A 24971-nucleotide genomic window follows, 5' to 3' on the forward strand; every position below is an offset into this window, starting at 1 on the left:
GCGGGCGCCGCCATTTTGGATAAGGGCAAGAGAAAGGCGGGACGCGCTGGGGGAGTCCTGCTCCCCGCGCTCTCTAACGGCGCGCCGCCAGCACTAAAGATGGCGGGCGCGGCCTCGGAGGTGACGTCACAGCTGTGTGAGGGCGGGAAGGGGCGATGGCGGCGCTGAGGGGACGGGGATGACGGGGCACCCTCAGGGCTGGGCAGGGGTTGTGCAGCGCACACGAGCGTGTAGCACACACAGGGCAGCCCCCCAATCTGCCGCCGCACCGCTGCGGACTGACTGTGCACACTGAGCAAAAACCAACACACAAGGACCGCTCCAGGATTCCAGAATTGCCGTGACATTACAGAACTCGGAGTGCATTCAGTTCTTTCTAGGAAGACGCATAATACTCATGTTTATGCACACTAAAAGTCCATCACACCTCTCCTTGTGTGACAGGTGATAAAACTGTACCACATTAATTCTTCCTCTGCCTGAACACTGCCACAGACAACCACTGGGCGACAGCACCCGAGAGCCAAACCAAAGGAGCGAGGAGAGGGATCATTTCCATCAGTACTTCACATAATTGCCCTCCACATCCTCGACACCGAATGACTTTGCTCCTCAGCACCCCAGACACTTCAGTTAGGAACGGGAGATCCCTCACTGAGGGTTCCAAAGCCCAGAGCCACAGCCGGAGCGGTGGAGCTCAGCAGCAGCAGGACAATGGGATGTGTATTGGGGGGAAAAAAAAACCCCAGCGCTGACAAGTCCAATTAATATTTCAACAAAACTGAATGACAGAATTCTGTATTCAAAAACAGTTAAATACAGAGATCCGACTACCAAGCTCATGCATTAACTCATCCACGATGAACCAGAAGCAGCGGTGACAACAGCCCATAAAAGAATTGGCAAGCGTAAAATGGAAATGACTTTTACAAAAAGGTGCTGAAAGAACGGGATGTTAAATGAAGATACAGGATCACCTACAAGAAAACTGATCACTATCTTGGAATGCTGCTGAAGGCTAAATTCCAACCATCACTGTCAGCTGGCTCGTGAGACCAACTTCTTGATTGATAAATGGTATTTATCTCACTTAATCGAATACATTACTATTTTTATTTATAAGAAAGAAGTGATGGACTTGCATGAGTTCTTTCAATTAATTTTATTGAGTAGCCAAATCTGATAAATTAGCACAGATAAAATAAGCATTTGCATGTGTTACAAATGACTTTTTACAGGAATAAAACAGTGAAAATTACAAACTGTAAAAAGGAGGACAAGTAAATCCTGTCTCAAATTCAGAAGGGGGAAGATTTATAACTTCATACTGAAGATCAAATGTTTGAGTTCAGAAAACAAAGGTTTAATATTACAATATTATACACTACTTTACAAAATTAAATTTACTATAAGGATTACATCCATAATAGTAAACAGAACCTTAAAATCACATTTAATGGTCCCTTAACTTAACAGCCATTCTGCATCTTTGATTAAAATCTGTTAAGAAATTAATTCTAAATAAAAGTGAATCATTCTAGTTATTGCAACACAGTCTATGTGGACTTAGACTCAAATATATTAAATTAAAAACGATAATGAAAGCAAAGTAAAATGGATGGTAACAATGTTGTTCGCTGAACACTAATGTGTCAAATACAGAAATAGCTTAAAAAAAAGTGTTCAACTAGAAAAACAGACACACCCCTACCACACATTTGCAGTGGGAGAGTTTGTCATGCTGAGATCTAAGTACCAGAGCCACTCTTGCCTACTTTTGCAGTTCATCTTCGGTGTCCTCATTTTTCAATGTTATGTAAAAATGAGAAATCCTAGGTAGTGTGTGTGTGTCCATCTGCCCCGTGTTGCCCTTACAGCAGTACAAGTGAACCAGCAGGCCTTCCCCACTGCTAGGGAATAAACTAATACAGAATTTCTTCCAAAGAGAAGAGAACTCCAAGAGGGTTCATCGGACTCATTTATCATGTTTTGCTCTGTCAAACTTAAGGACTCCAATTCAAAGCTGTTAATTGCCACAAAGACAGACATCTTCAGCCATTAGTCTGGTGTACACAAAGCAATGAGGCCACCTCCAACATTTATGTTTCTTAAAAAAAAGTAAGGGATATAGTAGCAAAAATACAGTCATAGTAACAAACAGACTTCAGGTGGGCTGTTAGATGTAAGGATGGTTTTCAACATCGGGGTGATAATATACCCAAAACACAAGGTTTCAGTCAGAACCTATGCAAGTGCAGAGGTTCCATTTATGATTTAAATGAAGAGACCCCTTTCCCCCCTGGAAAAAAAAAAAATCAGACTGTCAAAACTTAAAAAACCTCTTCAGTATGACTAGAAACTGTGCAATTCTCTGAAAAGCTGTTCAAGTAAATATATTCCTGTTTGCTACGGAGGCAGCAGACAGGGAAGCTTAAATTGGTTCTATAATAGGCTTTCCATGCTATTTTAGTCATTGTTCTGAACTTTAGCTTCTTGTGCTCGAGCCACAAGAACAATTTCCCCCAAGGAACTCCTCCCCTGAAGTAAGGCAACTCCTGACAATCACGTGCAGCTACAGCCTGAAATGGGAGCAAATCCTGCCCCAAATGTTGACCCCACTGACATTTGTGTCACCAAATGTAAGTGAACTAAGCACAGTACGTTTGACCACTTACAAGTGTTTTACCTCTTCAAGTTACTTGCCCCAGGAAGCAGGTTTTGCAAGACCTTTAAGTTTACACTCTTAAACAAAAAAAGCAAACCAAGATTTCTCCATATGCAACACTTCCATAGGCATAGGGATACAGCAAGGTAAATACTCTATGTTGGTAGCTATCAAGGATAGCCTAATCTTCAAAACAGAACAACCATCAATACACTTCTATAAAGTTATTTAAATACTTTTTGTATATAAATTTTTGATTCAAGTCTGATGTCACCTTCAATCTGCAGCTCTGGCAGGATCTGAGAGTATATTTAAAGCTTTTATTTGGTGCACAATGGCTTTGTACCTGGGCTCATCACACAGCTACAGTAAAAAACCCCTTCTTTGACAACTTCAGGCATGTCTGCAATGATACAAGAATCTTCAAATGCAATACAGTAATTTTGTTCTTGGAAAAATAATTTCCTATTTTAACATCAGGATGTTCAGTGTTGTCTCTAAATATTCAGTCCAAAGTGCTGCCACACAAACACCAGATCTGAGGGGCCCAACATTCAGTTCACATAAACAAGAGCCAAAAGTCTACTGAACATAAACCAAAGCAATAAATCTGAGATAACCTTCTGTGCCCTTCCCCTGCCACAAACTGAAATTAAAATTACTCCTTCTACTGAAGAGAAGCAAAACTTGCCATCTACCAAGTCTACTCTTGCTGCTGACTCAGCCACCTCATGTAGGGCCCACTCCTCCCCAGGTTTTAAATTAGAATACTGACTTATTAAAAGCTTTATGAATTCAGCCATCTCGTCCAGGTTAAGCTTACCTTTAGTCCTATTAGCCATAATCCAAATCCAAGCACTGGATTCTACACTCCATAAGTATTTGTTCATTTCACAATGAACACTTGTTTCATTGCTACTTTAAGCATTAAGTTGAACATTGAGATGCTCTGTCTGTAATCACTGGATGCACTTAGAAAGAATTTCCCTGCAAATCATGATCAGTATTGTGAGGTTTTATATCTAGCAGCAAAAAAAAAAAAAAAAAAAGGCAAAAAGTTACAGAAATATACATTTTGAACAACAAAGAACTCTTTATTTTACAAAATGTATTTCACCTTTTCAGTATTGCCTTTGTAAATGTACTTCATGCTGCAACTACTTACAGTAAAAACACGATTTGCAGCAAATTAAAGGTGCTCAACCGGTTCCAACAGTTTGATTTTTTTTTTTTTTTAAGGTACAATATTATGTAGTTGCACATTTGATTCTCAGATGTGGTCCTTTATTTGCTTTAGTTCGTTGAAATCACAGTGAGAACTTCTCATCAACTGCCTCAGGCCACAGAATTAATGAAGATATTACAAGCACAATCATTCTTTACTGCAAAATCTTTCCTTAAAGAAGTGAGCCAAAGGCTAGTGTTTCATTTATTCACTTGCTGCTGTATATGAAGGAGGAATTCATAGTATGATAAGGCTGATTCTGTTCTGTCTTCAATCATATTTTGCAGAAAACTTGATTTCAATGGACTCTCATCCCTTAAAAATGAAAATAGTGTTTGAGTGAAATAAACATTTGCCAAGAGCTACAGTGCAATACATTGATAAAGTTACAGGCAAAACATTTCAAGAGCTTAAGGACATATGAAAAGTGCATCTCAAAGAGCCTTTAATAGTGATTAATCCTAGTAAGGGCACTTACCAGCATTTACTTCATTTATATGACATTACCTAAAGATTGTTCTGTGACATTTAGTCTTTTACAGTCCGTGGAAATCCTAATTTAAGACAACTCACAACAAGTCATATCTGTTGTCAAATCTGTCAGGCACAGCACACACCATCATTAAAGCTTCCATTAAGGAAGTTCAGTATATGATATCCAAATATGTATTGTTAACAGGTTCCTGAAGAAGCACAATGACTTAAAACCCACTTACTTTATTATATATACTATAGGAAAGAAAGGTCTCTGTTCTCTCAGCCAAGAAACAAAAGCTCGTGTTCTGATGGATTCTGCAGTTTCAAGTTCTGGGAGATGTGTCTAAAAGGCAAAGGGTTTCATTAAAACAAACAGGATATTTTTCAGAAAAACAATAGAATGAACTTATTGGGCATAAAGAAAACCCAGACAAATAGGTTTTGTGATGTATAGTTTCAGTCCTGTCTTCTTTGAAAGGGCTTCAAACAGTGAAGGGCACTAAACTGCTATCAGCAAATAGCTATCAGAATGATGAGTGAGCTGTGACTGATGCCTGTTTTACTGCAGACACTAAAGGATACCCCACTAACCCACTGTGCTCACTATTTGCAAGTGTTCTTGGTCTGCTCCCACAGGTCTGAGAAACTCAACCACTGTCAGCCTCTTCTTACAGCCTTTTCATGGGAATATATTCTATAAAGTTTCAGCCTGGAGAAACCCCAAGAGGTAACAGCGATTATTTCTTTCCTTGAATCTGGATTTGTACAACTAGAGGGCTAATATTTGAGTAGTGGTATTTTAGTTCTCATGACAACATTCTGGCAGCACTGTAAGGCTGGTGTTCAGCAAAGCAAGCACGTACCATATTCTGTGGTATTGAGCCATAATTTGGAACTCCAAGGACCTGGCTGATAAAACCTTGCCCACAGTTCTTCCCGACCCACAGAAACATCACCTGAAAGATACCCATCAATAACAACATTAGTCCAGCACAGAACACACCCCAGCAGTGCTCTCATAAAGTAAATTTGGATACTTTTTAAAATCTCCACCGGCACCCAACTTACAGAGCCAGCATCCATAAGGTAAGCACCATCCCTGCTCAGCTTCTCCACTGACAGCTGGAGAAGGGGTGGCTGAGGTATAGTTCTGTCATTTATGTTAAGAGCCCCCTAAAAGAAGAAGCAAGAAGAAAACCAGCAGTTCACATCTTGATGCAACAAAACAGAACAGAAGGTTAAATAACAGTAGGATGTATTACACCGAATACTGAAGCTGGACCCTTTTTCTCAGTTTAACTTAAGTCATACTTCAAGTGCATAATTTACTAAAAAATCCCAATGTTTTATTTAGAGAGGGGGTATTTAATCAACTTCATCTTGGTTAATTAGTTCTAGAACTGGAATGTCAGATTTGTTATTTCTAAAATTATTCAGGGTTTTACATAAACATTCACTGTTCACAGAAGTGCTTGACATTTTAAAATAAAGGAAGCTGCAGAGGGACAAAAGGTTAAAGCATGTGATGATGTCTTTATGTGCATGTGATTTATAGTGCAAGATAATGACATAAGGCAAAAAGTTAAAAAAGTTAGGGAAAAATCTTCCTCATCCATCCATAGCCAGAGCACAGCTTCTCTCCAGAATTCATCAATCCAGCCCCAAATAACAAATGCATAAATGCAACAAGTGGGAGAATATGAAACATTACATTTTAGCTACGCAGCTTTAATGTGGGAAACTTGGGAGCTTTTTAACACAAATTTATTCTCACATCATACAAGTCTTTGCCATCAAACAGACAGATCATGTAGCACTGCAAAGACTCACCTCATCTGTGAGAGTATCGACTCTGTACAGACTGGGATGTGTCATGAGCATGAGGTAAACAAGGGGCTGGTTTTTCACTTGACACATGGTGAAGATCCGTTCATCCAGACGTGTGTTCGTCCCAGTTTGAAATGCTTTCTGCAAACAGTCAGGCATTTAGTTTAACCATTAAAGCAAAGCCAGAGAAGCTGAATTTCACACACCATCTATTGATTATTTCCAACTTAAGTCGTAGAGATGTGCAGCAAGTATTTTCTTATGGTATTTTACTGCTGCTATTTTATATTCTCTTCGATGTTTCACGTACAAATCATACAAGTCTCCTGATTCTCATTTCTGGATTCTAGAATTAACCATGACCCAGCACCATCAATCCACTACAGCTGAGATGAAATCATCCTGCAATGTGTCCCTCTAACATACACCTTAAAAATGCTACTTGATGGAACTTAATTAACATTGGAGCAGGTAACAATTGGCTCCAGTGTTCAGAATCTTAGGTCTGGATTTACAAGAAAGAGATAGTCCTGGTTTGTTGGGACAGAGCAACAGCTATAAATTAAACAAGGGCTCACTCCTCCCAATTAATCGGGTCAAATACTTATAAAGTCTTTTAAATGAACAAGGTCAGTGTGAACATGCTGGTTAATTCCTAATCAAGAGGTATGAATCCAAAAGTTCTCTCTAAAAGAGAAAGCCAGTTTGTCCAACATTTAAAATTACTTCTAGTATGAGTTCACAGAAATTCAATTAAAAAAATTAAAACCTGTTGCAAGAACAGCCAGCCAACTGGCTCTCTTCTGATCCACACTGAACTGCTGTGTGGATCCACATTTCCAGAAAGGCACAAAAATGATTCCTGAAAAAACACTCTACCACTACCCTGCCACATTCTCTGCACTAATCATCATCTTTAATATTTTGCCGTTCCCTTGCTTAAAACATTTACACTTTTGGTTTTACATACACTTCCGAACCGAATCGTTCTCCAGCAAAGAACTCTCCTTCTACTTGGAGCTGACCTGCCAAGCAATGACCCTCTTACCTGTTTCAAGAGTGCCAGGATGTAGAGCGGGAAGAGGCGCAGGGAGTGGGGGGCGGTGAGCCCGGGCTGTTGGATGCTCAGCACCGATGCCCGGTAAGCGGACAAGGAATCGATCACTGCGTTCACCAGGGCGTCCCGAGCATCGCTCAGCGTGGCAGACACTGATCTGTCCACAGCTAAAAACAGAGCACAGAGCTCAAGTAAGAGCCTTTTCCTCCCCTGGCAGGAACACAGTCACGTACGTTAACTCTTCTCATTTTATCGTTCACTTTGATGCATCCCAAGAAGCTTTTACTGCATTCCAGAGGAAGTGACTCAGAAAAAAAGCCAGGGGCCTGTGATGATGCACCAGACTAAGCCTAAATCCAGGTGACTATACACAGCTCTACTGATACTTAAGCTAAGCATTAAAAACAATACTCTTGGGCTTTCTACTTAGAAAGTACTCTTAGAAAGTAGGAATATTTTCTTCTAAAAGATTTTTCTTTTTTTTTTTCTTCTCCTGGGGGATTATTGCTCAGAGCTTTAAGGATGGGATCCATGCATACCCACACAGGCTCTGAGCACACTTACCCATGTTGGCCAAGAGCCCAGTGATGGCCTGCACATCTGCCCCCAGGTACACATCACTCAGTGTTGTCACCACAGGTAAGCACATGGTGTGCACACGAATTCGTCTTTCACCTGCAGGAAAAGAAAACTGTTGTCTCCCAGCATACTTGTTTTATGAAATACTAAAATGCCACTGTTTGCTCAACCTAGTTTATCATACAGATGGTGAATCAGGCCATTTCCAGTAGCCCTTAAAAATGATTAGTTCTCAGTTTCTGGGTTAAGCCTACTTATTTTCAGACCAAAATTATGTTTCCCAATAAACTTCTTGGTCTGAAAGAAGCAACAATATCAACGACATACCCAAGCTGTGATCCTGATATTAAATAAGGCAGTTTGAGTAAGTTACTGCAGCTGAACTGCAGCTGATAAATGGACACAAAGACTCATGTGAACACTGCAGGTGACACCACCTGTACATCTTACCCTTGCTGGACGTGTACAGGAGAGCTGACTGGAAAGAAACAACTTGCATATCAGTCAGACTCTCTTCCACGGACATCTGCACGGCGTATCCCGCGTCCGGGTTCACGTTGGGTAACGACAACAAGTCTGTGGATCTTACGAAGAAGTTCCCATGGAAAGTATGGATGGAAAGCCCTGCAAGATAAGCAAGGATTGAATGAATCAGTTTGGGTTTCGTAGCTGTGAAATACAGACACTGTTTACACATGTGCCACCAGTGCAGATGGCTCTGGGTTGGAATGCTCCCTCTCAATGAAATACAGCATCTGCAGAAAAGGCAAATATCCCAAACACACAAGTAATCCAAAGAATCCACACAGCCTAAGAGAAAGCAGGAATTAGCAAGGCAAATCAATGCACAACAGTAGAAAGTCTCTAGGTTTTAAAAGGTCCCTTGCTGAAATAGCAGTCCAACAAAATTTCCAGTTTTAACCATTGTAAAATGGAACTTAGATGCCAGAAAATGTACTGCAAATACAGTCTTTAATAAACTGTCTGATCTCTGGTATTGAATTTGACTTTTCTAATCTCTACCTTTTAAGCATTTAAGCTTACAAATCAGCTAAAATACCAATGAAAACATTCCCAAATAACAGCAAACACCCACTTCCTCTCTGCCCCAAAAATCTAAGAAAGTGAATTCAAACCTTTTGTGCATCTTATCCTCATGACGGCCTCAAACCCAATTTTTCTAGTTAGATATCGTTTCAGCTCCTTTTGCAACTTCTCCACCTGGACAGGGTTGTGTTTATGATGGTAAGACTGGTAGTAATAGACACTACCTGCAGAATACCTGGATATACAACCTGAAACAAAACCAGCACACATTGGAGAGTGCAGACAGTTGTTGCAGCCTTTAAATATACCAGCTGAATGCAATATTTCCTTTAATTATTAAACTGCAAATCGCTCTGATGCACAGTTGTAGACCTGCATACAGAGACACAGATATAACACAACTATATCCTTAAGTATGTGTGTAGTTTCAGGTGGGAAACAATTTTCCATTGACCTGAAATTGCAGGTACTTGGTCACTTGATAGTTTAGTTAAATGGAGAAGAAAATAATTAAAATGCTAATAAAACTTACTCTAAAGACAATTACACTGACAGTTAAAAGGCATAAAAAGGAGGAAAGTATTTCAGCCACTTATACCAGTATCACAAAAATCCTGACTCACTAAGGGAGGATATGAAAGTAACTTCTATTCTAACTAAACATCATTCTATTCACTGTCACTGCTCAGCAAGGATGAATTTGCATCTTGACACATTAGATTAGTTCAAATCAGGTTCATACACTAAACTTTAATGTAGATTCTATACATTTGCCAAAAGTACAAGAGTTACACACCCCTCAACAGCTTTATATGACTTACCTAGAGAAGCCAAGTCAGAATACTGCCCACTAAGAAGAAATAAATCCACTGCAACCTGTTGCCCTGAGCAGTCCAAGGCTAACTTCTTGTAAAAATCAGTCGATGGTGTCAGGTGTATGTCCTGTCAATACAGGGCAGAATTAAAAAATACAAAGGAAATTTAAATAGATTTATTGCCTGTTTTCAGGGGCACAAATAACTGATTCTCCATCACTGATTACAGCAATATTTAAAAAAAAAAAAAATCAGATAATTAATCTGTGTTTATATTGCCTGGTTGGCTTTTTTGTTCTTTCTACCAAGAAAACCACAAAATTAACCCAGAACAGGCAATCCCAGAACTACCCAAATGCACAGAACAAGGCTGCCAGTTCCCTCAACCTTTTCTGCTTTCCTAACCTTTGCAGTTGCTCTTTGGTTTGGCTCTTCTCGTGGCTTCAGTGCTCCCATTCCCACAGTGGGAAGCTGCGTCTGGAAGACAGTGATTCTACCTCCAGTGGGGGACATGAGTTTAAAGGCAGCCTGTAATGCAGGCCCCAGAGCACTCTGAGTTTCCAGGGACTTGGTAAACATCTGTGGCAAGGTCTTCAACAGATCTTGAATTAGCTACAAGTGAGGAAACACAAGTATTAAGTCTCGGAGTCTTCAGAGTTTTCTTCTTTCTAGAGCTGATTGCTGAACTACATAACTGTGTATTACCACTTCTAATATCAAGGTAGTAAAGAAAAAGTCCTAGAAAATTGAAGTACTGCCTTGTTTAAAGTTGGCCAAAGTTTACTGAGTCACACAGATAAAACCTCTCTTTTCTGCCTCAAACCTGGCATTTGAACAGTAGGTGTTCAAAAGCATTAAGTAATCCAAGAATTACCAAACATATCCCAAACTATGTGAACGTCACTAGTTAAGATAGTTCTTAGCTCTTACCTCTTTATTTTCATTTAAATTTACTAATAAGTTTTCAGGCATTGGTATAAATACATCTGGAAGGGAAAAAAAAGTATTTCAGTTATCTTTAAAGAACACTTCCCTGACTGTATTTGCCAACCATTGAAAAAAGCACAGGGTGTCAGCATATAAACCCATGTAAACATAATTATGTGGATTTCTTTTTTTTTTTCCTCATAAGCATTCCTGTGGCTAGAATGCTATGTCAGAGTAGCAATCGACAGGGCTGAAGGATAATCAAGACTATTAAGTAAAACCACAGAGCAAATAATTGCAGTGTTCATTCCACCCTGCCCCACAACGTGCTGAAGGGTGACTTGAAATGAAAGGCAGCAGGACCAGCACTAAGCACCAGTCACCAGGAAATCTATACAAATGTACCCAGCATCAGCATTTGGGACCTCAAGAGGAATCCAGATAATTGTCCAAATTAAACTAGGAGTTAGGAAGGCTGGCTGCACGTGTTAAGTCATGAGCAGCCCCAGCACTGCTCAGGGAGACATCAGGGAGATGACTTCATAAAGGAACACACACATGTGCTACTCCTAAAGGCATTACCAGAGAGATGAATGATCTGACCTACAAACTCTCACAAGATATATGTATTTTTAAAGGCTGTCATAACAGGCAGTCATTAGTAGATACTAATCACAGAATTTATTTCTGCATACCTTCAATATCTGAAACTATAAGCATCTGAGGCTGAGAGAGACCTTCCTGAAGGCTGTAGAAATGGATTGTGCTGTCAAATGTTATGAAGCCTATTTTTGTTCTAGTGTTCCCAGGAAGCCTGAAAATGAGACATATGGTGTTCAACAAGATGAAATTTCATTTCTGCAGGCTTTTTTTTATTTTTAAACATCCACTGCATCCCTCCTTGGTTATTACAAAGTAGCTTCACAGCTACACTGCAAAAGCTTGACTAAGTCATTGTGGAGATTTAAAAAAAAACCCCAAACAACAAAAAAGTAGCTCATAGCAAAGTCACCTAGCAGACATGCAGGAACCTTAGGAGGGCAATCAGAAATGCAAAAGGGAGGAATAAACTGCAAAATACCAAGCAGCATTTATATATGTTCAAAGAGCATGTATTTTATGAAAAGTTTATTAGCTGTATGAACTCTTTCAGCAAATGCTTATCTAAATTTCAGCTTTTAAAAAATACAGTTCAAAAGATCTCATAAACATGATGGGGATTGGTGAAGTGGGGATTGGTGAAGCAGACAGGAGAGTCAGACTGAAAAACAAGCCTCAGAATTATCTTTTATACTGGTGCAGCTGTGATGGGAAAAAAGACTGCAGCTTTATGGCCCATTTTAACACACCACTGGCCATCACCAGGACATATCTCTCCTAGACAGGAAGGACTGGCACGTTGGTGTCTATTACAAATTTCTTAAGAGGAATGAAAATAGGAGATTTTAAGGAAAAAAGTACTTACAAGTCAAGATTGTCCAACAAGGTCTGGCAGACTGTATTCAAGTATCCTGTCTCAATTGCATTGTGAGAGACATCAAACACAAAGAGGTACACGGGTGGCTGAGGTGGACGCAGCTGAGCAAAGAAAAGATTACCTTTAATTTTCAAATAACACTCACTACATTAGGTTTGTCCATTCCACTGCAAGTTTAAACTCTTAAAACAGCACAGAGATGGCAGCTAAAACTTCTGAATGCATCTGCCTCTCATTTGGTAATACCAGAATTCTAGTTTTCTTTCAGAAGACCTACAAATACCTACATATTTAAATACAGAACAAGTCTGACATCATAAATGTTTAAAAGTGAACTATCTGAAGTTCTCCCCAGGAGTTCTCTAATACACTGCTTGAAGCAAAAACTGTTCTACTGAGCTGGAAAGCATCCTCTGTAACAAAGTTTTTTCTGACTTCCCTCTGAAAACAAAGCAAAGGGAGAGACTAACTAAAAGTAACTAAAAATAAATAAAGCCTCACCATGTATTCAGATGGAGCCATAAACTCAATAGTAGCATTCTGGACTTCAGGTCTTTTATGAGGTTCTCCATAAACTCTTGTCACAGGATTATACAGGAATTCTTCAGGAACTATGCAGGTAAGTTTATATGTTAGTATTTCACACTGGTACTGGCTGTGCTGCATTTTAAAACAAATATATCTTTTGTAGCTGTTGGGCAACACTTTTTGGAGAACTACACTAGGCAGGGCAGCTATTTTGTCACCTGAAAGGATACTCTGGGGGACCACCTGGGCTTACTGTGCTTCTCTAGTGACACCACTGCCATTGGGAAACACTTCTCACAACTCACAGCCCCAGCAGGACTCAACAACAACCCCAGACTGACTTGGCCAACAAGTAACAGTCTCAAAGGCCAAGGTGGGAAAGGTGAACTGTAACCCTTTAAAGCAATAAGCACATTTAAAACCTACCATCATTCACTCTATAGCACAGATTGCATTTCCACCTCCTTTGGTCTAGAAAGCTGACAAAAGGGTTAATGTAGGTCCGGCAGGAACGGCATCTCACGATAATACTGGAAGTGACCACTGGCAATTGCTGGAAGAGAGAAGTTTCCTGTTTTACAGCATCACCACACTGCAGCTACTCATCTACAGCAACAACACTCTGCTTCCTGGCTAGCTGCTCAAAGCACTCTTGTGGAAGGAAGGAGCACTTTGCATCCTCACAGCATCCCTACAATTTCTTAGTGTACCAGGTAGGAACTGAGCTCTAACATATTTGATTGTGTAGGTTTCCTTTCCAAGCCTCTAAAGTCTTGAATTTTATGATGGTTTAAGACCAAGGCCTACACCCACTACAGATCAAAAATCAGGGGCAGAAAAGCCAATTAATTAAATTGTAAAAAAACCCCAACAGTATTTAAAAGAGGCACTGTTAAATTCACAGTCTTCTGTCTATCCGAGGACATCCAAACCCCTTCAACTTTGTCAAGTCTTAATTGAGTTTAGAATTAGTACTAGGTTTGGTATAGGAAATCAATAACTACAACTGATATGTGACAAGATAAACTGGAATTTAGACGTGTTGTCTTCTGTCACAGTTCCAGGGCTGTGCTGTCTCTACACTTTTGGTTTTTTAAGGTTTGAGAGTTGGGTTTTTTCATTAAGAAGTGGTAGGGAGAAATAATTTAGAAAAATTACAGTGATCTGGATGGAACAGGGAAATGTCAGTTACTATGGTAATTTTTCTGGGCCAAGATACCTGCCCTTGTTTTATAATTCACTGTCCAACTCTGGACTCTGGTAAAGGCACAGTTGATATTTCAGCAGTTAAAAGTTTTGAATATTTGTCATACCGATAAGTCTTTGAAAGGATGAAGCAGGAGCCCCAAAGGAAGTTTGGCTTTATTCAATAAGGCCTGAGTTTGAGGAATGTTAGTCAGGGTACAGCGGAACAACCTACATGGAGGACAAAGGGTTATTTTCAGAGGCTTTCAGAAAACAAATTATGATTTCAGTAGTACAGTATATTTTTCTAGAGCTGGTGATGGTGAATTTCCATTTCCAGATAAAGGATCTTCTCCATCTCTGTCACACCATTTTGTTTCTCTGAGCTTGACCCATAAACCATATTTTGAGTTATTTTATACAAATGCTCTTTACACTGAGTTGAGTGTTATTTTAGTCACTCAAGTCAAAGTTAAGCCTAACAACGTTCAAAGTTGCACCAAATCTTTATATATGGCGAGTTATTTTGGAATAAATCAGAACCAGCAAAGTTCAAAAAGTTGTTTTAAAACTCAGTAACTAAAAACAACCCCACAGTCATTTTCTGAGGGTTCAGCACTCGGGTGTTTCTGCAAAGAGCAGATGTGCATGGCAGGTTTGCAAATCCAGTCCAGCTTGTTTGCATGAACAGCGTCCCAAAGGCACTGTTATTTCCTCTGTCATAAAAACATTTGCAAAGCAGGACTACCTGGCTACACACAGTTTGGTTGGTCTCCTCAGAGAGATGACTTGAATAACCAACTGCCAGCCTCTTGTCTGATATTTCATTTATTCTGTTGTTTTAAAAGCTTACTTTCAATACAGAGCTCACCCATATTTCTGCATTCACAATCTTTTTGGTGTACCTCTCTTGAATGACTTAATTCCTATTTTATATCTTTTCTCAATCATACTGCCAGCTATAATGTTTTTGTACTCCACCTAGCTATAGTGCCTTGCAAGCAACATATTTTCCCTCATACTTTCCACACAAATAATTTTCCCAACTTCAAAGTTAAACCCACTTACCACCTTCATCTTAACACAATGAAGCCCAACTTCGATGTTTCCTCCTCACAGAGTTAAGGAAATAGTTTGTAAAGTTATGTTTATAAGCGGAAATTTATACTTCTATTTATTTTGATGAATTATAGCAAACAGATAATCTTACTCAGGATTACAGTTGAGTTTCTGGATGTCCTCGTGCAAGTTTGGGACAGGAGCCTTCAAGAGGGTCGTAGGAAGAATATTCCTTTCTTGAAGAAGATTCACAGGTCTTAACCCTTCTTGCTGTAGACTCAGGCCACCCATTGATGCAGTTAAGTGATTAGTGCCCAGGGCAGGCTAGAGTCAAATAAAAATTCAGAAATTAACACTAATTATTTGGCTGAAATCCACAGTTCATTTCAAAAGTAAACATATTTCCCCTTCAGTTTGTTTTGTTCATGTATTAACTGCCATTGTATTGGTATATTTAGAATATTACTTGTTACACAAACTTGGACTTCGGCATGTAACACAGCAGAGGTAAAAATCTGTTACATTTGCTACAAAGTTCTTGAAATGTTGCTCAGTTTGCTTTCAAAGTTCAGCAAAAAAAAAAACCCAAATACTTCAGCTGACAAAGAGAACACAAGGGAAGAGAAACATGCCAAAAGCAGCTGAAAGAAACATCCTGAACAGATGTGAGGATAGAACACTTCAGATAGAGCTGGCACTTCAGAAAGGCACTGGCAAAAGCATTGATTCAGGCTACATCCATCCTCTTTGAACAAACGTTGCTTAACCAGGGAACCACAGAAGCAGCACCTTAGAGATGTACAACACACACCAATCATCCCTTTTCTTTACCCACACACACCCCACAGGCTGTACTGAGACAAAAACCAGACAGTCTTTACCTGGTGGAAAGGTTTTGATCCATCTGGATATTGCAAAGCAGCTCCGTGCATTCCTGGTGCTCCAGGAGGAGAAGGATGTTGGTAGCCTGGGGGTAAGGCAGGGTAAGAATACCCAACACTTCTATTCATCTTAAGATTCGGGGCAGCAGGAGAATGATGTGGAGTTGCTGAAAGCAGAGCAGACAAAGACTTAATTGCTGAGCAACTGTATCTTACTCAGGGCATTGGTACAGCTGGAGAGCTGCTTTAGTTTCTAAGTGTAAATATTACAACTACTGTCAATTTTGCAAAGTGCTCTCACCTGCTTTGTGTGTTGCAGGCAAAGACATGCTAACTGTCAATGCTTCAAATTTCATATTTAACTTCAACACAGGCATTGAACCAAGTACATATGTTTGTACATAAATGCTTAAACTTCTATCTTTCCCAGACTCTTAAAAGTTACATGATAATAGCAACCGTTTTTACTCCCCAAGCCTTACCCATGAGGCCACCACCTTCTATTGCATCGTAGCTGTTTTGCACCACAGACCCATCACTGGCAGCAGATGCAGCATCACCTTTGAAGGAAAAGGATCAGAAAAAAAAATTCACAAGTTATGAAGATGTTTTAATGAGTTAACTGCAAAACAATCCTACTCGCTGGATGAATATTTAGGTGAGCATAATTTGGATCTACTTTGGTTTTGTCCCAGGACAAAACTGAATTAAATAAACACTTTGGCCTCTTTCTCACCCTTCCTTTGTGACCTTAACAAAGGACATATATGAAACCTCACAGCCTTTCTTCAAGGTTCAATCATCTTTTGAGATTCCTTTAGATCAGGTATTTGCCATAACTTCCCATGCAGTAAAGGATCAGGGGACAGTTTAGGTACTGAGTTCCCTGACAAACTTTTTCCACTAATAATTCACAGAAACACCAAATTCCCTTCACTTACACACTTGGTCCAGTATTGGTCACCAAACAGTAACAGTTCTGATATGGTCACATATCAGTCAAGACAGAAATTCCATCTGAGATAAGAAAACCTTGAAATTGAGAGAGTGCTCCCAAAGGACAGTTTTTGGTAAGCTAACTAAATATACAAACACAATTATCTATCGCTAAGGAGAAGTAGGTTCTCAAATTATTTTTATTATCATTAAAATCTTCAAAGGTGACCCAATAAAAAGAACTCACATCACACATTGAATCTTGCAAATATGCAGCAGTCAACCTGCTTCCTAGACTAAACATTTTTATTTCTCCAGGGCTACGAAAATGTTTCTTAATTATGAAGAAAATATTTTCTAAGCAAAAGCTGTTTCTAATGCATTTAATACATTCTAAATTAAGCTAAATCTGAACCTCCTATTCTTGTACTCACACAGCTACCACACACAAGAAACTGTCAATCTGAACATGCAAGGAACCAACGGCTCTGACAGAACAAACTGTATATGTAAAAATAAAGCTGCTGACTAGCACGTGGCCCTATCTAGAATGGGCACTAAATACCATCCAGCTGCAGTCTGTCTGATACAGAGCCCTGAGGAGTTCCTAAACAATGGCATGTTTGTGCAAGGCCCACAGGAGACACAGAAAGTCAGGTATCTGTCTTCAACAGCTGACACTTAACAGCCTGCAGTAACTTCCTCCAGAAAATGAACAAATCCAAGATGTGTGTTTCAGTGGTTTTACACAGAGGGGAAGAATAAGATACAGCTACCAAGAGATTGCAGGGTCCACATTTTAGCTCTCCCTGCAGAAGAAACAATATGAGAAGTTATGCATAGACTTTGTCCCCACAGCAGTCAGGGGTGCAGGGAAATCAGAATTTCATTATCATTTTAGAACACGACAAAGAAAAAACGCAATACCAACCATGGGAGACATGGCCATGTTAAACAGCACTTGAAAATTAGTTAGTTCTTAAAATTTTATTAACATCTGTCTACAAGAAGTATTTTACTTCCTTCCAGGTCCTTACCTGCTCCTTTCACATTAAATTATTAGCTGTATTAGCACCAATTTTACAATTCGAGTCTCTAATAGAACAATGTGCTTGACTTCAAAGGTTGCCTATTACAGCAAATTGCCATGTTGGAATTCAACATAAAGAGCAGATGATTTCTTACCTTCTCTATTTGCAGCTGAATTTAGCAGAGACTGTGCATTAGGGGGTCCTGCTACTGCTGTTGGTGGCCTTGGTGGACCTCCAACTGGTGGGGGTCCTAAAGGTGGCCTTGGAGGGTGGAGTGGAGTTAAAGGCTGGGTCACTGGTGGAGGTGCAGATCCTGTAGAGAAATTAACCTTTAGGAAGAGTTTAACTCAGCTGAAAAAAGTCACCTAAGTTTTGTTAGGAAAACACACGGGCTGAACTCTAAATATTCCTCTTATTCAGAGCATAAACAGCATGAGATACATAAACCCTCATGTGTGTAGAGGGTCTCACAACTTCAGGTTGGTTCTGTCATGCTTTTCTCAGGCTGGGTTCCTGTAGCTGTTGATCTGTCAGCTTTTTGTTGCTATTATTGGCAAGAATTTCAAGAGGTACAGAAAACAGTCAAACTTCATAACTGAGTCTGGAGTGATCACCAAATGAGCTGAATTAAAAGTGATCATTGTTCTACAAAAAAATACCAGGGAAATCGCTCAGGAGGATTCACCACTGAATGGATATAAAAATTAGCTTATTCCAAACACTTGCTCTCATTTCATATGCCACTTTGCAAAATCTCCCAGCATTTTCCTCATTAACTCCAGAGTATTAACTGGTTATTCCAATTCAGTGCCAGAAACAGTTTCATAAATTTTGTGAGTTTAGGACATTTTGAACAGCATAACAAAATTAGTCAGGCATATAACAAAAAAAACTAGCATCAAGAAAAGTCTCTAATGAGGCTAAAAGCACTCCACAAGAAAAATTATTTGCTTTTACATGGAAAATATTTCTGTACTTAATTCCTGTTTGCATGCTCAGTCAGAAAAACCTCTGTAACAACAGACAGCAGTTTGGCAAAGAGAAACTTGAGTATTAACCGTGTTTCCACAATAATCACAAGTTGCATAATAGAGCTATTTAGTGTTAGAAAAGCTTTTACCACTGCATATACCAGCAGTCAAGCAGCAGGAACAAGTCTCATACTTTTAGAGTACTTTCTAAAGACTGACAATTATCATCAAATGTGAAAATTGCAAGTTTGGAGGGAGGAAGCTTTTCATTGAACTTTTCATTTCGACAGCACAGAACGCTTTTCAGTTTTCTTTCCAGGTTGTGCTCCAATTTTTTGCATCAACCTGACTTAGGTTGCTCAGAAAACAACCTGAATCAAGTGATTAGAGAAAAGCTAACCATGCTAAAAGGAGACCATGCTCACTAAACAGAAATATAGTTTTTAACTGCGAAGTCCTGGACTGAAATGTGTTAATGCTCCAAGAGCTACCCCAAGGAATGGTGAAGGTCACAGAAACACAGTGTCCCAAAAAATGAGACACCATTCAGGAGTTACCTGCTTCAGCCAACTGAAACACCCAACCTGTGCACAGAACTTCCATTTCTATCCCAAAGAAAGCACCCCGGTATTTCCAGTGGCCGTATCTGCTTTGAGTCTTGTTCCACAAGCTAAGTGCCACTGCAGAGTCAATTCTATCCTCTTTATTTTAAAAGGACACTGAGAAATGGACATTGCTAAGACATCCAGAGGGGATGGTTACCTGGCTTCATGTAGCTGTTCTGAAGCTGGGGACCTCCCGGAGAAGCAGCATATTGGTAACTCCCTGGGGGATTTGTACTTCCTGACAACGACGACGGTGGCTGAGCTGACCCTGTCCCTGTCCCATGAGCCAAATGGCTTGTTTGAGCCCCAAGTGGCTGACTCACAGGAGGCTGGCTGTACTGCCAGTTTGAAAGCACCGGTGGGCTGGCTCCAGGGGGAAAGCTTCCAGCAGAAGATAGAGCAGCTGAGTTCTGTAACGCGGGCGGCGGCACCACTTGCGGAGCAGGACCTGTCTGTGGTACTGGTGACCCGGAGAAAGCTGGTCCTGGGGGTCTGTTCAGAGTCTGGCCAGGTCCTTGATAATTGTTTAACTGAGAAACATTCTGAGAGCCACTATAGTTATACTGTCCAGGAGACTGATGTGGAGGAACCTTCGCCGGCGCCTGATGGGGGTACGGTCCTGGAACCGCAGGGTTGTATCCCTGGCCATCGGGTGAGTGCATCAGCTGGTTCTGAACAGGGCCTGCAAGAAAGAAAACTACACTCTTTAGGAAGTCAGTGTGGTGCATCACTTCTGAAAATAAGAGATGTTTTCCTTGGGATTTTATGAGTCTCCAGGCCATTTTTCCTTTAAACAGTCAGGTGTGACAGAAGTATTGCTACAGGGGACATGAATTTGGCAGTATTTTGCTATCAACACTTAGATCTTTGTTTTGTTCTACAGTAGCCTTGCAACCACTAGGCATTCCAGTACCATCCACGCTCCCAGACTGAAATTCACCCAGGATACCATTTCAATCTTCAGAAACACCCAAAAGCAAGCTGACCACAGAGGAGCACTCTCACACAGCTGGCAGCAGCACATGAGCAGACCGAAAGCGGAAGATCCATTGCGTAATAACTCCATTTCACATGACGACTGACATCTACTTAAACTTCAGCTTACCACAAAGACACCACCAGCCAGCTCCAGCATAGGTCACCACGCTGCTTCTCAAGTGACAGAGTTAATCTATGAAAGTTTCTGCAGGTTATTTTAGTAAGAGAACTATTCATACGCATGTGAGCGGCCTGCTGTCACCAACATGGAATGAAGGGTAAGTTTATCATAAAATAATCCACCAGTCAGGAAAATAAAACTTGATAGGTTAATGATGCTCTTTATGCATTTGGGGGTTGGTATAGCTCAGCTGAGTTTTACTCATTTGAACAAAAAAAAAATTGAAAACAGGGTTAATAACTCTCCAAATAGTAACCAACACCGGCAAGGGCATCATCCGATTCCTGCTTTACCAGGGAACACAGAGATACAGAATCCCACGAGATTTCCACTGCAATAAGAGCTCCATCAGGAAAGGTACTACTACAGGTTGTCCATACCATTGCCACAAAGCAGACATCCTGAAGAGAGGCTATAAATTCTCAAGTGAAATCCTTCTGAGCACAACGCACTAGATACTGCATGCCCAGCCAGCCATGGCTCCTTCAAAATTACCAAAACTCTTCCCAATGTTGTATCTTTCTGTTTAACCAGTCACATTGTGGCTCTGCTCGTCCTCTAAACACACAGCTTGAATACTGGAGACATTCCACACACACAGTTATACATGTGAGAGCAGAAAAGAACCTTTTTATGGCTCAGAGTTAAGATTCTTTTCTTTACAACCCTGTACTGTTTTCCAGATTTCCAGATTTAGTTAATATTTGAACAATTTTTTTGAAACAAAAGCACTTAATTCTCCAGACCAGAAATGCCTGAAGGATTCAACACTTAAATTTTTTAAAAAAACACGTCAGAGATATTAGCTTGGATGGTGAATATAGATATATAGATATATAGCTATACAGATATATAGATATATATACAGATATATAGATATATAGATATCTATCATACAAGTACTGGAAACAGCTGCCACCAGAATGAAGTCACAGAATTTCATTTAACATTAAACCAAAGACAGCTGGTTTCCTACTGAAACATTCTAGTTAAGTTCTGAAAGGTGAGCACGTTCACATTTCCATGTTAAAACAACTTTGAACTGTTATTCTAACAATAAATTAAGCTAAATGCAGAATACATTGAAATTCTCAGTTAGGACAAACACTGCACTGGTCATTCAGCTCCTCAATCCCTAGGAAGCCTTAGGCTCTGGGTCACAGACAGGTGTTAATTCAGGGAATATTGCACAGATCCACACTAACTACTACAGTGCCAGTGATCTCATCCTCACTCCTCTGTTATTTGTGCATCAGAAGTACACACCGTCCATTCCCCACCCATTAATTTCAACATGCAATTTATGATTCAGTTAGGAAATCCAGTTATAACCTACTGTCCTTACAATGCTGCTCATGAATCTTTGCAATCAGTAATTCTCTACAATCAGTGGTGGCTCACAAAGATGAAAATGCTGTTATGACTCACCTCCAGAAATTACCCTGCAGTGTATCAGATGGGTTTGCAACAATCAATTTACAAACCCCATTGTCAATGAAACTTGCTAACTTTAAAAATGATGGAGAATTCTTATGTGATGCCAAACCTTCTGTCTGCATCCACACACACTGATGTAACAACATTACCATAAACTGTATGAAAAATACAGAACAAATACTAATTAATTTCCTAACTTGATTATTCACCTTCAGGCACAACTCTGTAGCCCAGACAGGAATCAAGAGTACTTGGATTGCTCTTCTTATGCGTTGTTTTCCTGCTTGAGGATAAAACAGAAGTGAGGCGATACCCAAAGCTGACCAACTTGATATTTTGTATGGCACCTTACCACTACTACTACTACTAAAAAAATATAATTCACCACAGCACAACGTCTCAAATTTCAATTTTTAAAATCAGAAGGATGACAAAATGTCTCGATACCCTCGTGTAGTTCGTGTTTCCAAGATGAGCCTGCATTAAGCTGCCAACAAAGCTAAAGAAATAGCACTGAGGGGCAAAACTGCTCTACAAAGGGTTTCACAGCACACAAAAACTGCTCAGGACTCGCTGGCTTGTTGCTGCCAGGCTCCCATCTTGACCTGACCTCTTTACTGAGGCCCATCAAAGAGCATCTGGGCCCCCCAGCTTTCCTCAAGTGCTGCTGGTTTTTGTGAAGCCAAGAACAAACAAGGAATTCTGTGTGGGCTGAAGAGCTACTTCACCTGCACTAGACACTCAAGAGACCAGAGAGATGAGTTAGTAACAGAAGGAAGGCCACCTACTTAACAGCACAAGACACCTCTAGAGCAACAGAAGGTCATTTAACGTTTCTAAGAGCTCAGGAATGGCACCAGAACATATATGATTGTTGCCTGGTGGTTTTATAAAATGGTCAAAGTACCAATGAAGAAAGCCAGCATCCAAGTCATATTTTCTGCCACACACAGTTTCACTGCCCCCTACTCCAAGCCAGTTGTTTAGCACATCACTTTCACCAGCCACAAGCTTTCCAACCTCCAAGGAGATGCAAGGATAAACACTCCGAAAAGTTACATCCCAACAGATGCCACGGGATCAGTCACCACCAGTGACTCCAACCCACTGCTTTCCAAACCCTTCTAAAGCACCTCATTAAGTGTCATGTTAAGATACCACATAAGAAGACAAAGCAGCTCTAAAAGAATTGTTCCTCCTTCTTGTTTGCACTTCAGATCTATCAACTGGAAAGCAAGCTAGAAACCTGCAGTTAAATGAGAGCAGAATCCTGGCCCTATTAAAAGCCAAACAGGAATGAAGGAGAGGAAGGTTGTTGCCAAGCAACCCGATGCTCCTGCTAAACAATTTCCTGGTCAGCACATGGTGCTGCTCTGATAATTCACTGCCTTGGTGGACAGGCAGGGAGTTACCTGCAAACAGCTCAGCAAGCAACAAGCTGAGAGGAAGGGCTGACAGCCGTATAACAATCCATCATTCTGCTGACAGCCTTCTTTCCTCACAGACCAGCCCCACTACAGCACTCTCAACACTGTTTTATAAAGCTGTCAAGGATCACAGCACCTTCTCAACACATATTTTAAACAGTGCTAAGAGCCGTCCATGCTTGAGCAATCTGATTTATTTGAAAGACCAGCAACCCAAACCTTACCTCTAACATACCCTAACAACTGTCTGACTCTTTTACCTAGCATTTGCATAGCTCTACATTTCAGTTCTTTGTTTTTCATACACCTGACAGCTGAGTAGCCTGAAATTCCTCTTCCTCAGACTGCCTCTCCAGAACTTTCATTATGTGCTTAATCTGACACCAGGGAAATCAGCAAACATAAAGCACTGCCAGCCTGTAAATCATCCCACTCAGTCACTCCATTAGCTAAGGCTCCCTTTGTGCAGGCTCTGCTCAGACCATCAGCTCTCAGAACACAGCCTCTCTCCCCACACTGCTCTCCCACACTTCCCACTGCCTTGACCCCAGAGGCAACTCCACAGTTATTTGTGAAATGTCATTTTGCTGATGACTTTGAGGAAAAGCAATAAACGTGCTGGGAAGGAGGGGGGGGGGGAAGAAAAATCAAAAGATCTCGTTATAACTGAGTTGCTTATGCTGCAGCAGAGCTACTGAGACATACAAGTGCATAATTAAGGAAGCAAGTGCAGAGGATGTGGGGTGTGCGTGTGAAATCAGGAGACCCAGCAGCACAGATTTGCACACATACAACGAAAACAGATACAGAGAGAAGGCTGGCCTTGTATGTCTTTATTCCTAGCTTAAAACACTGGTTATAAGCTGTTCGGTTTCACCTTGAGTATCTCAATTTTATAAAGGTATATTTCGCGGGGAAGAAAGTCACCAGCACCTTCCCAGTTCGCAGCACAGGGGAGCAGATAACGTCGGCTTTACGGGAATGCCAAGATAAGGGAGCCCGGCCGCGGCGCAGGCTGAGCTCAGCGATAACCGCGGTGCCACACGTACAGCGCCGCTCCAAGGGTCAAACCCCGGGCTGTCACCGCGGGGACCCCGCGCGACACCGGGCGCACCGGGGGCGCTGGGCACGAACAGAGATGAGAATGAAGGGTTCCCGTGCCCGATGAGCCGCTCTGTGTTTGTCTCAGCGACACCGCGGTCCGGGCCCGCTCCCGGCTCACACACGGGGTCGGCGCCGCTCCCGCTGCTCCCCCGTGTCCCTCCCCGATCCCGCCGCGCTCCCCTCGGGCCGCGGGTGTGCGGGAGTCGCTGAGGGCCCGGCCGAGCCCGGCCGGGTGTCCCCCAGCGAGTGGGGCAGCGAACGGGCCGCCCCGGAACCCCCTCCCCGCGCTCTGCCCGCGGGCACCGGCCCCGCGCCCGCGCTGCCCCAGGGGGAGCGGGACGAGTCCGGAGCCGCCCCCGGGGCTGCCCTCGCGCTCACCGTTGGTGTAGGGCCGTTGTGGGCCGGTCGGTGCCCCGGGCTGGGCCATGGCTCGGCCGCCGCTCCCGCACCGCCCGCGGGCCCGGGCGGGGGCACCACGCACCGGAACCGCCGCGCGCGCAGCCGCACTGCCGACACGTGGCACTTCCGGGAGCAACGCTGCGGCTCCGCGGG

The 24971-nt window shown here is 41.4% G+C and overlaps 1 protein-coding gene and 1 long non-coding RNA gene across 3 annotated transcripts; one reads left to right on the plus strand and one right to left on the minus strand.

Annotated features, from left to right (window-relative positions):
• The first annotated feature begins 31 nt into the window (after positions 1–31).
• Positions 32–7292, plus strand: LOC113947010. The gene is made up of 3 exons (XR_003527616.1): positions 32–1077; positions 5004–5094; positions 7190–7292. It is a non-coding gene; the product is annotated as an uncharacterized LOC113947010 (long non-coding RNA).
• Positions 1144–24896, minus strand: SEC24A (SEC24 homolog A, COPII coat complex component). Of its 2 annotated transcripts, XR_003527615.1 has the most exons (24): positions 24798–24896; positions 19450–19974; positions 17871–18029; positions 16232–16309; positions 15750–15916; positions 15020–15192; positions 13938–14040; positions 13051–13177; positions 12598–12707; positions 12085–12197; positions 11315–11433; positions 10623–10678; positions 10098–10304; positions 9699–9819; positions 8967–9125; positions 8281–8454; positions 7816–7926; positions 7243–7418; positions 6198–6335; positions 5436–5540; positions 5231–5323; positions 4607–4710; positions 3831–4205; positions 1144–3687 (listed from the first exon to the last, which is right to left on the minus strand). XR_003527615.1 is itself a non-coding variant. In XM_027643149.1 (23 exons), the coding sequence occupies exons 1-23, from the start codon at positions 24844–24846 to the stop codon at positions 4091–4093; spliced, it is 3282 nt and encodes a 1093-aa protein (XP_027498950.1). In that variant the 5' UTR covers positions 24847–24896; the 3' UTR covers positions 3735–4090. The 2 variants fall into 2 exon arrangements, 1 of the variants encoding a protein (XP_027498950.1); XM_027643149.1 differs by lacking the exon at positions 1144–3687 and having other exon boundaries at positions 3735–4205.
• Positions 24897–24971: the final 75 nt, after the last annotated feature.

The sequence above is a fragment of the Corapipo altera genome, unplaced genomic scaffold (genome assembly GCF_003945725.1).
Source record: "Corapipo altera isolate COAL_440 unplaced genomic scaffold, ASM394572v1 75, whole genome shotgun sequence".
Lineage (NCBI taxonomy): Eukaryota > Metazoa > Chordata > Aves > Passeriformes > Pipridae > Corapipo > Corapipo altera.

What these genes read in the sequence shown, in the direction of transcription:
- SEC24A (XM_027643149.1), bottom strand. Translation starts at nt 24,846, where the DNA reads ATGGCCCAGCCCGGGGCACCGACCGGCCCACAACGGCCCTACACCAAC. An exon ending in TTGTTGGACAATCTTGACTT is followed by an intron (nt 11,434 to 12,084) that starts GTAAGTACTTTT and finishes TCTCATTTTCAG; the next exon opens with GCTTCCTGGGAACACTAGAA. An exon ending in TTCTGACTTGGCTTCTCTAG is followed by an intron (nt 9,126 to 9,698) that starts GTAAGTCATATA and finishes GTTTTGTTTCAG; the next exon opens with GTTGTATATCCAGGTATTCT.